Here is a 17,341-nt window from a genome sequence, read left to right on the forward strand (position 1 = left end):
TACCAAATGTTTTTTTTTTTTTTTTTTTTTTTTTTTTTTTTGAGACAGAGTATCACTATGTAGTTCAGGCTGGATTTGAACTCACTATATGACCTAGGCTGGCCTCATACCTGTGGTAATCCTTCTGCCTCAGCCTCCCAAGAGGTGAGATTACAGATTTGCACTACCACATCCAGTTTCTGGCTCTTTTAAAAAGCAATACAACTGGGCATGGTGGCACAGCACTCGGGAGACTGAGGCAGGAGGATCGCTGTGAGTTTGAGACCAGCCTGGGTTATACAGTGGGTTCCAGGTCAGTCTCAACTACACAGAGAGACCCTGTCTAAAAAAAACAAAAAACAAAACAACAACAACAACCAAAAAAACCCCAAACAAACAAACAAAAAAAAACGGGGGGATTTAGTTCAATGGTGCTGCCATCGGCCTCACAAATGCAAGGTCTGGAGTTCAATCCCCCACTAAATAAATAAAAAAAATATACAATAAAAAGGAAAAAAAAAAAAAAAGCAAAGGAAGGAGGGCCAGGATAGCTCAGTGGTGCCACCAGCACAAGGACTGAGTTCGATCTCTGATATTCCCCGCCCCAAAAAGAAATACAGGTGAGAATAGCTTTGACTAGCTTTGCTAAGCAGCCTGAATTATTAAGCGAGCCCCTGTCTGGAAAAGAAAAAAAAAAAAAAAAAAAAAAAAAAAGGAAAGAAAGAAAAGCAGGCTGGGCTGGGTTGGACTGGCCTGTACTTTGAACCACTTGGAAGGCTGAGGCAGGAGGATTTCAAGTTTGAGGCCAACCTGGGCAAGGTAGCAGACTCTGTCTCAAAATATAAATAAATAAATAAAAAGGGCTGGGTGTTTAGAGAAGTTGTAGAGTAACCTTGGGTTCAATCCCTACTATCACACACATAAAAGCGATCCATATAGACTTTAGAATAATTTTGTTGATACATACAAAATAGCATATTGGCTTTTTGATGTCTAGGATTTGCTTCAAAACAACCCAGTGGGAATTGTGAGACCCTATAGCTGAAACATGTCTGAACGTATGTTGATAATGGTTGAAGCAGAACAGTAAGTTCCAGAGGGGTTCAATATACCACTTCCTGTCTTTTACGTACATTTGGCTTTTCACTAGTTCAGATATTAGGACATAAGGTCCCAATTCTGAAGTGAATGGCCATCTAGGGAAGGACATTCAGACACCAGCAGTACCACCTATGGCCACAGGCTGGCTCTAAAATTCAAAAGTGGCTTCTTTCTGGGGCAAAATTCTATGACCCAAAGTTACGGAAAATGACAGGACAGGCTTGCCATTATTTCACATCACGAAATGAGACCACCTAGTTTTTGCTACTATCTAGTAGTTCCTTAGGCAGGAAGCCTAATATAGGCAGAATGCTCCAAGGATCCCAAAATCTAACAGTCATCATTAACCTCTTTTTCTTACCTATCCCCACTGCCATGCCTAGACCTTCTATCTCTTGATTTCACCTACTTTGCTCTACTGTCTTTTTTTTTTTTTTTTTTCTAACAGGGATCAAACTCAGGACCTTGTGTTTTCTCTACTTTCTTCAGAAGGTCCTCCTTGGTGCAAACCCCAACTGTCCCTTCTAGATAATTCTGTGTCTTCCTCATTCACCTTTGGAACAAAGTCCATTCTAGATGTTTCAACCAGAGTCATCTTCTAGAATACTAATTTGACCATGGCCCTCCCTGTAGCTATAAATTCAGACACCTCCTCCTCCTCCTTCTCTCTCTCTCTTTTTTTTGGACAGGGTCTCACTATGTAGTTCAGGCTGCCTTGAACTCACTGTGTAGTCCAGGCTGGCCTCAAACTCACAGTGATCCTCCTGCCTCAGCCTCCTGTGTGCTGGGATTACAGGTGTGCACTACTACTGTGGGCTAAAACCTAATGGCATCAGCACTTGATCTTAGCCAAAGGGCTGAGAAACGATTCCTGATGGCATCTGGCTCCTTGTCTCTCCAACTGTACACTGCTCTTCCCCTTCTATCAGTGGGCTTCAGAAACACTGGTTCCTTTCTACTCATCAATACACTTGGCTTATTCCCACCCCTTTGTACACACTCTTCCCTCTCCCTGAGTGCTCTTTCCAAAGTTCTTCACATGCCTGATTCTTTTACTTTGTTTTATTCAGGGACCGTGAAAAATCTTGTGAAAGTAGGTCCTGGATTTTCCTCACTGCTGCTCTATGACACAGCTTCCTTCATCTGGGAACAACCAGACTTGACAAGCTATCATAGTAGGAGCTCCACTTTGGTTTTCTATTCTCAGGAAAAAATGCATATAAAGTACAAGCAGAGAGAAGAAAAACGTGAAGTCTCCATATATTTTATCTATGCCTTGAGGGTGTGGAATACTTGCTAGACTATTAATTTCTGTGTTGGAGTGTACAGGATGCTTATATCTCACTAACATAGGTGTCATCTCTCTCCCTTTTTTTTTTTTTGATACAGTGTCTTGCTATGTAGTTCACACTGGCCTTGAACTCACAATGATCCTCCTGCCTCAGCTCCCAAGTGCAAGGATCACAGGTGTGTACCACCATGTCTGGCCAACTCTTGCTTGTTTTGTGGTTTAATGACAATGAAGGTCAATTCAAAGGTGCAAAGCAGTTGTATCCATTGTACTTGTGGTTTTGCTTGTTGATCCTGAGATGAGGGAAGCTTGAAAAAAATTTTTAGAACTTTGAAAAGACTATAGTCAAGACAAGAACCTTCTTTACATTGTAGCTAAGAAAATGGTTTGGGTAATATTTGGTTATCATTCAATATTTTTTGAATAGAAAACAAAGGGACTTTGCTAAACTTCCCTCTTTTAAAAACTAATTTCTAGCCAGGTGTGGTGCACTCCTGTAATCCCAACGCTCAGGAGGCTGAAGCAGGAGGATCATGCAAGCCCAGAGGCAAGTCTGGGCTACATAGTGAGTTCAAGACCAGCCTGAACTACATAGCAAGAACTTCTCTCAGAAAAGCCAAAAACAAAAAACCAAGCAAACAAAAACTAATTCCTCAGTAAAGACTAAATGATCACAATTTTTACTTCATGAGGATAAAAGACAGTTTTAGGGATCACATTTTCTCCTCTTTTGGGCTCCATTACAAAAAGTCTGCGCTGCTGTCTGGCTTTGTTTTGTTTGTTTTGTTTTTGTGACAAGTTTTCACTTGTAGTCCAGGTTGGCCTTGAATTCACTATGTAGCCTAGGCAGGTCTCAAACTCTTAGCAATCCTCCCGCCTCAGCCTCCCAAGTTCTGGGATGACAGATGTACTCCACCATGTCCAGCTCTTGCTGCATTCTGAAGAGGTGTTTTTTTTTATGAAAATGTCATTAAATAGTTTCAGTATATGGGGACTGAGAGTGTAGCTCAGTGGTAGGGCATTACCCTAGCATGTGTGAAGCTCTGCGTTAGATCCCCAGCACCACAAAAGAAAATAAATTTCAAAAATAGAGTACAGTACACATAGGAGTGCAATGTATACAGGTGGTAGAAATGACTTCTGCTTTGCAATGCTGCTTCATGTCTCTATGATAATACTCAGAAGGGAGGCTGGGGGTGCATCTCAGTAGCATGGTGTGAAACGTGCAAGGCCCTGAGCTCAACCTCCAGCACCAAAGGGAGAAATAAAAGACTTCCAAACATTGTAAAAACATTTTAAAAGCAATCCAAATTATAGAAATGCTGTAAAAATAATTCAAAGAATTTCATTGTGCTTTCACTCTGATCATGCATGTTTTCATCATCTTTCTATATAAAACAGTATATTTTTGCTGAATTATGTGACAGAAAGTTGCAGAAATAATGCCCTCTGCTCCTAAGTATTTTAGTGTTTTTTTTGTTTTGTTTTTTTTTTTTTTTTTGAGAGAGGGTCTCACTATGTAGTTGAGACTGACCTGGAACTCACTATGTAGCCCAGGCTGGTCTTGAACTCACAGTGATTCTCCTGCCTCAGCCTCCTGAGTGCTGGGATTATAGGCATACACCGCCATGCCCAGCTTTAGTGTATATTTTCTAAGAAGATGATCTTACCTAATACTAGCACAATTATCAAAAATCAGGAAGTTGAGGTGGGGCTATATCTCCATGGTAGAGCATTTGTCTAGAATGTGCAAGGCCCCAGGTTTCATTCCCATCACCACGAAGAATAAATAAGTAGAAATTCAGGCAATTAATATCGATGCAATGCTATTATCTAAGTCACAAGTTTTACTGAAATTTTACCATCTTTTATAATAATTTTTTGTGGCCCTTAAAGTTGTCAATTTTGTCACTCCTCTTTAGTCTTTACTTTGGAAGAGCTACTCAGTCTTTGTCTTTCATAACCTTGACCTAAAAGCTTTGACTTTCTTTGAGTTCTGAATTTTTTCACCTATAGGTTTATAGAACAAGAAAATCCAGCCAGAAAAAAGCAGGGGTGGTGGGATTTAGCCCAGTGGTGCTGCCACCTGCATTGAAAGTGCAAGGTCCTGAGTTTGCTCCCTAGTAACAGAAAAGAAAAGAAGAAAATCCAGCCAGGCGGGTGCAGTGGTGCCCACCAGTAATCCCTTGGGAGGCCGAGGTAGAAGCATTGTGACTCTAAGGCTAACTGGGGCTACATAGTGAGACCCTGACTCAAAAAAGAAAAAGTCAGATGTGATGGTGCATTCATTTTAACCAAATTCTCCCAAGCACAAGGACCTGAGAAATTTGTACAAGTTTTTCTTAGAGAGTAGGGGACTTAGCTCAGTGGTTTTGCTACCTGCTTTGCATAAGGTCCCGAGTTTGATCCCCAGTACCCTCCCCAAAAAAGTATATTCTAAGCAGCAAGATCTTAACAAATAAAGCAAATAACAAACCTGCAAGTTAATTGATGCTGTAAATAAAAAATTTTCAAGGGAACCACTAAAGTAATATGATCAAGGACCCATCATTACTTGTGGATCCAAACACTTTCCTTCACTCTAGTGTGTTTCAAGCCATCGGGGCTCACTGTAGTGCTTCTGGCCCTATCCTTCCATCATTACTTGTGGATCCAAACACTTTCCTTCACTCTAGTGTGTTTCAAGCCATCGGGGCTCACTGTAGTGCTTCTGTGGCCCTATCCTTCTTCATATTCGAGCAGTGGGAGTGTACTACATACTGGTACATTTTTGTCTTCTGCAGGTGCGGTAGCATTCATTATCTGGGATGGGAAGGGAAGGTTTACCCCAAATCTGAAGATTTTCCCATCCAGTCCTTTTTTCCTCCATGTTTGAGATACCAGATCTGCCCTCATCGAACTTCCCTGTACTCTGGAGTTGGGGGTCAGTGGTCTGGAAATTTGGATATTTATATTGGAAGAGGCTCTGAAACCATTACCTCCCACAATGCCCTCCCAGCTGTCACTGAAATGGCATTATTCATCGCTGTCTTTGGGCTGAAAAAGAAACCTTTCTGATCATCTTCATGGCTATTTGAAAATGGGCCATTCATCCTTAAAACCTCGTTTTAGAGAATTTGGCTAAAATGAAAGGAAATACATTTTTGTTTCCCCGGGTCCCAAAGAAATGGACTCCTCTCGTTTCTTTTGTTTTTTGTTTTTTTAAAGCAGGGTCTATCTATGTAGCCCAGGCTGGCCTCAAACTCAGGGTGATCCTCCTGCCTCAGAGTTCCAGTGCTAAGATTACAGGAATGTCGAGGGGGCCGGGACCTCAAAGCAATAATGAAATCAGAGTTGGGTCTGCACCAACCACAGTCAACTGTAAGCCTCCTAGGGACACAGAGACTATTCCATTCCTTTCCTTTGCTCCTACCCTCTCCACTTTCCGGTCCGGGTGATCCATTCTGCTCCTCAAAGTCAAATTTCACCACACTCTACTTCATTTTCTGCACTCTGCAAATCCCTCACCAAACTGACAACTTGTTTGGGGATAATCTGAGTCTCTGTCCAGGAAGGTTCAGGTCTGGAATCCCCCAACAATCAAGGGCTCCGGAAAACATGCGACTGTCAGATAACCTAGGGACACTCGCCTTTCCACCCTTATCTCCTCGTGCCAAGGCAATGAGAAGCTAAAAGCATGCAAAAGAAGGAAAGGGAGAGTCCAAGTCTTGGACCTGGAGGCGATCTAAACTGGTGTGCAGGTGGCAAAGGTCTCGGGTAATTAAGTGATAAGAGTCCTCTTGGAGAACACCTGGGCTGCGTGGTTCCCAGTGTAGGTAGTCAGATAGAGGTCGTGATGCTTCCGGCCCAACGTAGGGCGGGTTTCTCCTCGCCAACCACGGCCTGGACAGTTTCGGCGGTGAGGCACTTGCCACAGAGCACACTCTTAGTCACTGACAACACTTCGGGAACAGAGGAGCCTCAACTCGGGTCCAGTTCGGTTTTGACTCTAACCACATCCAGTGGACCAGGGTTGTCCGGCAAACATTTAATGGATTGAGAGCATACTATTCTCGCGAGATTTCTGAGCAGGCCCCGCCCCGATGTACGCAGTTACCAAAGCAACTGGGCGGTGCCTGGGCGCGCGAGAAGGAACGTGAGAAGGGGGTTTTGCCAGTTTGCACATCCTTACAGCGTAATCCTCCTTGAACTTCCAGACCACAGCTCCTGCTCCAAGTGTTTCCCCAGTACCCGAAGGTCATGGGTCGGATTTCGGGCCTTGTGCCCTCTCGCTTTCTGACGCTCCTGGCGCATCTGGTAGTCGTTATCACCTTATTCTGGTCCCGGGTAAGACGCACCGATCCCCTCCAATCGCTGGCTTTTCCACCTCTGAAATCCCAGGATAACCCCACCCCTCCCCCAGGTTTTATCCCCTCGGGTCTTTTCTTTCCGGGTCGCCCCAGTCCTCACCCCCAACCCGCTCCTCTTTCCCTTCTTTTTCTTTCTGCCCTGTTCCATAGGACAGCAACATCCTGGCTTGCCTGCCTCTGAGGTTCACCCCGGAGGAGTATAAGAAGCAAGACATTCAGTGAGCTCTTGGGGCAGAGTGGTTTCGACGAAGAGGTGGTGGGATGGAAGAGTCTTCCAAATTCAGAGGGCCTGATCCAATCCCTTTCTTCTCTGCAGGCTGGTAACAGCACTTTCTGTCACCCTGGGCCTCTTTGCAGTGGAGCTGGCCGGTTTCCTCTCAGGAGTTTCCATGTTCAACAGTACTCAGAGTCTCATCTGTATCCTTCCTGCCTGTCTACCTCTATGCATCATGACTCCCTTCAGCCACCTAACTAGTCCTTTCTGGCGCAAAGTCTAGCCGGCAAACAAAATCAGAGATCTCAGGCAGTGTGGGGGATTTAATACAATCTTTAGATATTTAAATCCTGCTGTGCACTGGGCACTGGACACACCCAGATGTCTTCGAAACAGCTTCTCCCTTGAGCAAGCAGACACAGACACACATCATCCATAAGTCAATCTATAAACAATATGCTATAAGAGTGTGTAAAAATATAAAGCACTATTAGAACTCAAGAGAGACCAAGGAGATGAGGCAGATAGATCAGAGAAGGCTTCGAAATTGTGAATTGGGGACCAGGAGAACCAGTGCACCAGAGCATGATTCCAGCAGAGTGTATCAAGTCTCTGTCTGCATTCCTGTGTGAGGAGCCTACCTTGCCTCACCTGAAGGGTCTAGGATGACCCCTGGATATGGGGGGTGGGGTCCCATCTGGACAAAGCTCAGCTCTGGCTTATACTCACATGGTTGTCTTAAAACTCAAGATGACAGAGCTGCGGCTGATTCTGGTCTTTGCAGTATGGTGAGAGGGCAAAAGACAAGCCAGGTGCCCACCATACCACTGGTCTTTTCAGACCCATCATTACTTGTGGATCTAAAGACTTTCCTTCACTCTAGTTTGTTTCAAGCCATCGGGGCTCACTGTAGTGCTTCTGTGGCCCTATCCTTCTTCATATTCGAGCAGTGGGAGTGTACTACATACTGGTACATTTTTGTCTTCTGCAGGTGCGGTAGCATTCATTATCTGGGATGGGAAGGGAAGGTTTACCCCAAATCTGAAGATTTTCCCATCCAGTCCTTTTTTCCTCCATGTTTGAGATACCAGATCTGCCCTCATCGAACTTCCCTGTACTCTGGAGTTGGGGATCAGTGGTCTGGAAATTTGGATATTTATATTGGAAGAAGCTCTGAAACCATTACCTCCCACAGTGCCCTCCCAGCTGTCACTGAAATGGCATTATTCGTCGCTGTCTTTGGGCTGAAAAAGAAACCTTTCTGATCATCTTCATGGCAGGAAGGTAGGGAGGAAGACTGGAGGAACCAGGGGCCGCTTACCGTCGTGGAAGAAGGGACGCATAGGCTTCGATCCTTGCTCATTTCTTTCCACCCCCACCATGGCCAGAGACTGCTTTGTGGGAGAGGGTGGTGATGTTGGGGTGATTTTCTCTTGGCTCGGATTAGCGTTTTACTTATATTTTATAATAAAATATATTTTATGCTAAGAACAAGCCTTACACTTTCATAAGACAATTAGGGTGACCAAACTGCTGGAGAAAAGAAAGGCTGTTTTGCGGCTCTGCCGACCTTAAAATAATCTGTAGGGATTCTATTTTGATTTTTTCCGTAGACGGCGGGTGGAAGGCTGTGGGCGGGGATATGTAAATAAATAATGCGCGTAGCACGATGTGAGCGAGGCATTCTGGGAAGGAAGTTATTGCTCCATTTTTGGCAGCTGAATGGAAAACAAATTATTTTAAAGATTTCCGAATAAATAGTGCGTTAGAAGTGGAGGAACACTGGGTAACTGAATTGTTCAGGCTAACCCATAATATAATCACCCTATCTTGTAGTGGTATCTTTTCTGCTGAGGAGTCAACAACCGATATTTCCACCATATCGTCAGGTGGGATAATCCTTACCTGTCCCTCCTTTTGGAGGGCAGATAGAATATGATGATTGGAGTTTGCATGATACGTGATTAGCGTTTCTGCGTGATCAGGACTTGCAACACCCTGATTACTCCTATCTGATTCTTCCTGACGATCTTCTTTTTTTATGTGTAGCAGTGAATAGATATTTTATCCACTGTTATGTAAGTTCTGTGTTTTTTCGTTGTAGGGTTTTTTCTTCTTATTTGAGGTTGTGCTTTGTGCTTGTTTTTTATTTTTGCAAGGAAAATACGTTCCTGATTGCACTTTAATGATTTGAGTTTATTTAACTTATTGTGGAATTTAAATTTTGGCCCTTAAGTTATATTAGGTAGGGATTAGCCCAGTGGTGCTGCATCTTCTGGTAGCAAAGAAAAGAAAAATTAGCTTTAGGTTTTTCTTAAATGTAAGATTGTTTTTGTGTGAATGTTGTTACCAAAAAAAGAAAAAAAAAAAGAATTCGGCTTTTTTCTGTAGAATTGTTTTTGTGTGAATATTGTTTATCATGAAGGCTTTCACGGTATCGTAATAAGGAAGGAGGTTGGCGCCCACACTCAGAAACCTGGCAGAATCTCCGTTTCATTTCAGTCTCATGAGAACCCCCCCTCCCTCCTGCGTGCCAGTGTTTTACAGGAAGGAATTAATACACGTACACTAGGAGTAGTGGTTATACAAACAAATAAGAGAGTCTTGTGCCATTTAGATGAATATTCTGATTCGGAAGGTTCTCAGCACTGTATTTTTCCAGCTCTGAATGGTGGAGCCGAGGCCGGTTTTGATATCCAAATTAGCAAAAAGCAACTGAAATGTTTTGTGGCAACGTCTTACACATAAGACTACATGTGTGTAGTCTTCCATCCATCCATCCATCTTGTTACGACAGCCCTTCATCCTTGGCATTCATTCAGTGAATACTTACTGTGCCTTTACTATACAGACCACTGAAATAGGTACAGAGGAAATAGATCTTGATAGAACCCTTACTGAACTTTGTCCATTACAGGTCTTCGGACAGAGAAACCCAGAATAATGTAACTGTGCAAATTGTGGTAAATGTTATAAATGACTTACAGGTGTCGTGGAGTAGGGATTAATATGCCCAAGGTATGTGAGAGGAGTTGCTTCCAAAGGAGCAGTTCAAAATCCTGGAGTTCCATGAGAGGCAGGCAGGTAATCTTGCTGGCCACACAGTTAATGCCTTGATAAGGGAAAGTCTTCTGCTGTTGCAGTCTACCATTTACTCCACAAAGGGGAGTGCTCCTATTGATTTGAGAAAGCCGGCTTTTCCAAGAACTTCATGGGTTGATTTTTTTTTTTTCCTGATTTTTTTGAGACAGGGTCTCACTATGTAGTTGAGACTGACCTGGAACTCACTATGTAGCCCAGGCTGGTCTCGAACTCACAGCGATCCTCCTGCCTCAGCCTCCCGAGTGCTGGGATTACAGTGCACCACCATGCCCAGCATGGCTCACTTTATTTTTAAAGGCCCTGTTTAACAATCAACCCATAGCGGGGCATGGTAGCTCACGCCTATAAGTAATCCCAGCACTGGGAGGCTGAGGCAGGAGGGTCACTGTGAGTTCGAGACCAGCCTGGGCTACATAGTGAGTTCCAGGTCAGTCTCAACTACATAGTGAGACCCTGTATCAAAAAATCAGAAAAAAAAAAAAAGAAGAAGAAGAAGAAAAAAGCTAGGAATTGTAGCTCAGTGTGAAGGCCCTGCATTCATTTCCCAGTACTGCACAATCACTTGTTGGTCATACACCTATAATTCCAGTTACTGGAGAAATTGAGTCAGGACGATCAGAAGTTCACTGCTAGCTTGGGCAATTTAGACTGTTTCAAAAAATTAAATGATCTAAATTTACAATTAAGTTATATTTAAACTGGAGGTGCAGCTAAATGGTGCAATGCATATATAGTACTTTATTTTATGCTTGAGGCCCTGATTTCAAACCCCAGCACCAAAACTTTTTTTTCTTTTTTTCTTTCTTTTTGTGAGAGAGCATCCCAGTATGTAGCCCAGGCTTGCCTTGAGGATGCTGAGGCAGAAAATCACAAGTTTGAGCCCCAGCCTGGGAAACAGCAAGACCCTGTCTTAAAATAAAAAATATAAAATAGTCTAGGGATGTAGTTCAGTGAGACGGCCTTGGGCTCAATCCCCCAAAGTGAGGAGGGAAACATGTTATGTCTGTTGACTATTACATTGTGAATGATACAATCTAAGTAATTTTTTCAGGATTTGAAAACTATTATCAGATTCAACAGTCACTATGGAACCAGTAACGTTTCAACTTGTACCTTCACAGTTTCTTTTTTGTCTTACTTACCTGTAAGTAAAAAAATAGCCAGTATTCCTGTTAGAACTACATTTATAATCAGGGTACATCTCCATTTCTGAAATCAGACACAAGGGTGGGAGGTACAGTAGACAGCACTACGTTGAGCTGGGCATGGTGATGCACATCTGTGATTCCAGCACTTGGGAAGGTTGAGGCAGGAGGATCACCAGCTTGAATTCTGCCTGGGCAATTTAGGGAGGCCCTACCTCAACATTCAATCCATCAAAATTAAGTCAGTAAGGGTTGGAGACATAGCTGACTGGTAGAGCACTACTGGGTTCGATCTATCAGTACTGAAAAAAAAAAGAATATTATAAATTTTATTAATTACAAATTCTATGCCATAATACTTTATAAAAGTATTTTATATATAGATATATCTAGATATATCCTTCTTTTGGGGGGAGATGTATTTGTTAAAATATTTACCAACACATACCTGCTCTGCCATCCCAAGAAACTACTACTCACTGATGGCCTTTTTGTTCCAAATCTAGAGTCACTTAGAATTCAGCTTGATCTCCTTTTAACATTTAGTGTGTTGAACACTCCCCCTCCTGCTATGTTGAGACCTTTTTTTTGGTACCAGGATCAAACTCGGGTCTTTGTGCTTCCGAGGCAGGCGGTGGAACCACTGAGCTAAATCCCCAGCCCTCCCTCCTACTATGGATTGTATCTAGATGTCCCCCCAAAACCCCATGTGCTCTTTCATGTGCGCTTTTCAGACATGGTGAGTCTAAGGTGTGTGAACATGGATTAAGGGTGTGTGATATCAGGATTAGTCCCCTAAATGGATTAGCATAGTTCTGGGGTGGCTGAGTGGATTGTGAAAGCCCCATCCTGGATGTGGGTGGGACCAATCAGTTTGTAGTTTGATGGAATATAAAGGGACAAAAAAAAAAGGTAGACTGGCTGCTTCCTGCCTACCCTGCCATGGGCTGTTTCTCCTCCGCTATCCTGCCTTGGAGCCAGCCAAGTATGGGCTAAAACTTCTACAAACTGAGATAAAATGAACGTCCCCTCTCTTAACTTGTGGGATGAAAAAGTAAGACACCTTCCTTTTATTTATTTTTTACCCTGTTTTAGAGAATAAACCTAGGGTTTGAGGCATGCTAAGTAAACTTTACCACTGAACCATACCCCCAGCCATGCTCTGCTTTTTTGAGCTTTTTCTTCCTTTGCTTTGGGGACAGTGGTTGCCTTACACTGTTCTGTTTAAATAAAATGAGTGTTAGTCCCCGCGTACCTAGTACTTACTAGTCTTTTTCCTACACTTGCCTCTTAAGAGTTGATTATCACTAACCTCCTTGCCTGACTTCATCTCTCTCTCCTTCTCTCTCTGTTTTTTTTTGGGGGGCAGCATTGGGATTTTTTTGTTTTTTGTGGTACTAGGGCTCAAACTCAGGACCTTGCACTTGCCAGGCAGGCACAGCACCACTGTGCTACATCCCTGGCCCTCTCTCTCTTTTTTTTTTCTAAACAGGGTCTCACTAGACAGTTCAGGCTGGCCTTGAACTCTGGGCTGCCCTCAAATTTGTGGTAATCCTTCTGCCTCAGCCACTAGCATGCTGGGATTACAGGCACCGCTATGCCCGGCTTTGACTTCATCTCTTATCTACTTCTGTGCTGAGGATGGAACCCAATGCCTTCACACACTAGGCAGTTACTCTAGCACTAAGCAAGTCTCACCCCACCTCTTGTCTTCCAACACCTCCTAGACGCTACTGGTTTCCAGGTCTGCTGTATGATTGTGGAACAAATTTTGGAGCCATATATCCTGCCAGGTTCCCAGTGCTGTTCTCCTTGGCTCCATCCTGGGTAACAGGACACTTCTGTCTGTCTCAGTTCCATCATCTGCACTCCAGAAGTAGTAATCACAAACTCCTCGCTATCTGTCTTGGTCTGCACCACAGGTTTTGCCAGAAAATATCAGAAAGAGGTTTTTACTTTATTGTGAAATGTGTGACATTCTGGATATAAGGACTGGCTGCAATATTTTAGACCCTCACTATCACAGACCTGGCACCTGAGCCCTGAGGTGTGGCCTGAGTCTTTTTCCACGATTCCTTCCAGGGCATTATAAGTCTGCCTCTGGGGGTTCTGGATCTGCCTCTGATACCTTTTCCTTTAAGGTTCTGGGCTATCCATCTTAAAGAGCAGTCATATGAACTGTATTCAATTTGTTTGCTAATTTTCTAAAATAAATGCCTTTATGTTACTGGCAGTGGTGGCATATGCCTGTGATCCAGTGCCCTGGGAGGCTGAGGCAGGAGAATTGAAGTCTCTTTGCCCAGCCTGGGCAATTTAGTGACTTACTGAGACCCTGTCTTAAAGTAAAAAAGAGCTAAGTGTGAAGGCCCTGGATTCAATCCCCAAACAAACAAAAATAAGTAAAAACAAATACCTGTATGTGAGCAGCATTCTCCTGTAACTAGTGTGTATGAGGGTACCAAGGATTGACCTTGGCTCTTGCACCTAACTTTTTACCAACCAGTGGGGGTGTGGCAGGGTGAGCTACAGACTCAGGTCTATTCACAGTAGTATCTCACAGGATATTGAGAGGATTAACTGAGAAAATCAAGGTTTTGGGGGACAGAAGGAGTAGAGCATCTGCTCAGTGCCTTTTTCCTGGGCTGACGTGGATCCAGGGACTCTCCTGACATGGTGGGGATGTGTTGTTTTTGCCTATTTAACATCCATCGTTTTTTCGGGTAATGGCACCAATTTCATTGGGGAAGCCCTTCCCTATTTTGTTTTGTTTTTTTGGTATGGGGCGGCGGGGGTCAAACTCAGGATCTTGCACTTGCGAGGCAGGCACAGTGCCACTGAGCTAAATCCCCAGCCCCTCTTCCCTGTTCTTGGTCCTGCGGTTGCCAGACACTCTCTCCACCCCACCAGCCGCTCTGCTTCCAGGATGACCTCCTGGCCCAGGCCTGTGTGAGAATCCATTTGCCCCACCACAGTGATTGGTTCAGGGATAAACCTTGATAAAACAGGACTTCTGAGATACACATTCTACAGTAAACTAAAATGGTTAAAACAGTAGTGCAGCTGCCTGATTACATAGGCCAATATGGAACATCAGAAAGTCCAGAAATAGGACTAGATACAGAGGGTCTAGTGGATGAGAAAGATGTCACTTAAAAGCAAGCAGGGAGGGTCCGGGAATTTAGCTCAGTGGTTCTGCCACCTGCCTCACAAGCACAAGGTCCTGAGTTTGATCCCCGGTATCCCCCCCCAAAGTAAGCAGGAAACTTCTGGATATATACCCAAAATAATTGAAAGCAAGCATTCTAACAGATATTTATATACCCACTCCGATAGGAGCCAACAGGGAAAGCAAACCATGTGGCCTTCAAGGGTGCACAAGTCAACAAAATGTGGCACGTGCCTATAATCCCAGCACTGGGGAGGCTGAGGCAGGAGAAAACCAAGTTCTAGGCCAGCCTGAGCTACATAGTGAGACCCTGTCTCCAAAAACAAAAAATGTGGCTTATATATACATGGGATATTATGGAGCTTCAGAAGGAAGCAGATCCTATAGGAGTAGGGGATGGAGAGAGGGTGGACTATGAATACAAGAGTGCAATGGGATTCAAAGATAACTTCAGATGTTCCCTAGCACACTAGGGTAAATATGGTTGGCAACAATGCATCAACTATTTCCAACATCTGATATGCCAGTCACCCTGATCTGTTGTGTACATGTCAATAGATGTCAAAACAAACCCTATAAACATATGTAATTAATGTGTGACAATTAAAAATAAAAATAGAGGGCCAGAATTTAGCTCAGTGGCACTGTGCCTGCCTCGGAAGCAAAAGGATGTGAACTGGATGGACCCCCATACCAATAAATAAACAAATAAATAAATAAATACGGCATGGTGGTGCACGCTTGTAATCCCAACACTACAGAGGCTGAGGCAGGAGGACCACAGCAAATTCAAGGTGAACCTAGGCTACATCGTGAGTTCAAGGCCAGACTAGACTAATAGAGAGATGCTGTCTCAAAAAACCAAACCTAAATCAAACCAAAACAAAATAAACCCAAGAAATCCCCCCAAACAAAACCAAAATAAAAAAAATAAACAAACAAATAAAAATATAAAGCTAGGTGTGATAGTGTTTCTTTAAGAATGTCCCTCAATTTGTTTGTTTTTTTGGTACCGGGGGTCGAACTCTGGACCTTGTACTTGTGAGGTAGGCGGTGGAACCACTGAGCTAAATCCCCAGAAATGTCCCTCAATTTGTATTTGTCTCATGATTAGATTGAGGTTGTACAGTTTTGGCAAGAATAGCCCAGAAGTAATGTTCCTTCCTAGGGAATTTTATTTTCTTTTTAAAAAAATCTTATTAATACATGTTTTCAGTGCATAATGATTACATTCATCACAGAGACTTGGTACATGTACACGATACATCCTAATTATGTGTTTGTTTGTGTTTTGGGGTTTTTCTTGAGACAGAATCTCATTATGTAGTCAAAGCTGCCCTTGAATTCACTGTGTACCCCATGCTGGCCTCTAACTTGGGGTGATCTTCTAGCCTCAGCTTCCTGAGTCCTGGGATTACAGCCTTGCACCACCATACCTGGCTGTTTTGTTTTGTTTGAGACAGGGTCTTGCTATGTAGTTCAGGCTGGGCTTGAGTTCACTATGTAGCCCAGATTGGCCTCAAAATCATGGCAATCCTCCTTCCTCAGCCTCCCAAATGCTGAGAGTACAGTCATGTGCCACCATCGCAGGATATATCCTAATTCTTTTTATGCTTCTTTCCTCTCTCCACCTCCCTTGGAAATTTTAAAAAATAAACTTGGAGTGAGAAAAATATTTATTAATAAGTGTGATGACAAAACACAGAAACCACAAAAGAAAATGTTGATACATTTTAAATGCTTATTAAAATGTTAGGCTGGAGGTGTAGCTCAGTGATAGAGCACATGCTTAAAATGTACAGCCTTGGGCTCAATCCCCAGTGTCACCCCACCACCACCAAAAAAGTAAAACTATGGTTAAAAACAAAGTTGAAAAATAATAAGCTAGGAAAAATATTTGTAATTCATCTTGTAAAGCATGGGTTAATTTGACACATAAAAATTTTACAGAGGGCCAGGGATGTAGCTCAGTGGTACTGTGCCTGCCTGGCAAGAGCAAGGTCCTGAGTTCGATTCCTAGTACCCTCCCAAAACAAAATCTCATAGAAATCTGTAAGAAAATACCAACAATTCAATAAAAACATACAAAAATTTCTATGGATATCCCACAGATAAGGAAACAAAGAGCTGAGAAACATGAAAAGATGCCTAACTTCATTCACCTTAGAGGTGGGAATCTTTTTGAACTATTGGTGATGAGCCAAAAGTTCCATACTATGGGAAAAGACTTGGGTGAACAGACCTCACTTGTTTATTGATGTAGTAAAACCTAGTAGCACAGCTGGGCATGATGGGAGGCTAAGCCAGGAGAACTGCAAGGATGAGCTTAGCCTGAGCAACTTTGTGACTTAGTAAGGCCTTGTTTCAAAATAAACAAATAAACATAAATAAAAAGGGCAAAAAAAAAAAAGGGCAAACAAACAAAAAACCAAACTTAGATACATACCCAACAAAATCACAACCAAAATTACAAACATCCATACTCTTGGGCCTAGGATTTTCATATCTAGGAATTAACCATATGTATTTGCATATAGGTTAAGTGTAAACGTGTAGATTATTCTTTGCAGATTTGCTTGTGTTGGCAAAAGATCAGAAACTACCTAAATGACCATCTACCAAGAATTGGTTAGATTATGATGCAATCACTATGCACTGGGTGGAATAGTAGGCAATCGGCAAAAAGAAAATTCCATGCACTGTAACAGGATACTCTTAAAATATGTTAGATGGTAAAAGCTAGGTCCAGAAGAGTGCATATAGTTTGCTTACATCAGTGTAAAAAGTGGAAAACTAGTGAGGGGAAGTGGTACATGCCTGCAATCCCAGCTACTCTATAAGCTGATGCTGGAGGATTGTAAATTTGAGGCTTGGGCAGTTTAGCAAGACCAGTCTCATAACAAAATAAAAAAGGCCTATGGGCCAGGGATTTAGCTCAGTGGTTCTGTTGCCTGCCTCACAAGCATGAGGTCCTGAGTTTGATTCCTGGTACAA

General features: G+C 43.0%; 1 protein-coding gene and 1 non-coding gene across 4 annotated transcripts; both read left to right on the plus strand.

The window, feature by feature from the left end:
• The first annotated feature begins 6,453 nt into the window (after positions 1-6,453).
• On the plus strand, positions 6,454-9,063 carry Tmem107 (transmembrane protein 107). Of its 3 annotated transcripts, none has more exons than XM_010614933.2 (5): positions 6,455-6,697; positions 6,871-6,938; positions 7,037-7,137; positions 7,829-7,925; positions 8,130-9,063. In XM_010614933.2, exons 1-5 carry the CDS (start codon positions 6,611-6,613, stop codon positions 8,197-8,199), a joined length of 423 nt encoding a protein of 140 aa, XP_010613235.1. In that variant the 5' UTR covers positions 6,455-6,610; the 3' UTR covers positions 8,200-9,063. The 3 variants fall into 3 exon arrangements, with proteins under 3 accessions (XP_010613234.1, XP_010613235.1, XP_010613236.1); XM_010614934.3 differs by lacking the exon at positions 8,130-9,063 and adding an exon at positions 7,996-8,102; XM_010614932.3 differs by having other exon boundaries at positions 6,454-6,697; positions 7,829-9,061.
• On the plus strand, positions 8,817-8,951 carry LOC117285955. Its single transcript, XR_004517073.1, has one exon. It is a non-coding gene; the product is annotated as a U8 small nucleolar RNA (small nucleolar RNA).
• Positions 9,064-17,341: the final 8,278 nt, after the last annotated feature.

The sequence above is a fragment of the Fukomys damarensis genome, unplaced genomic scaffold (genome assembly GCF_012274545.1).
Source record: "Fukomys damarensis isolate Sample0158 unplaced genomic scaffold, DMR_v1.0_HiC HiC_scaffold_13, whole genome shotgun sequence".
Classification (NCBI taxonomy): domain Eukaryota; kingdom Metazoa; phylum Chordata; class Mammalia; order Rodentia; family Bathyergidae; genus Fukomys; species Fukomys damarensis.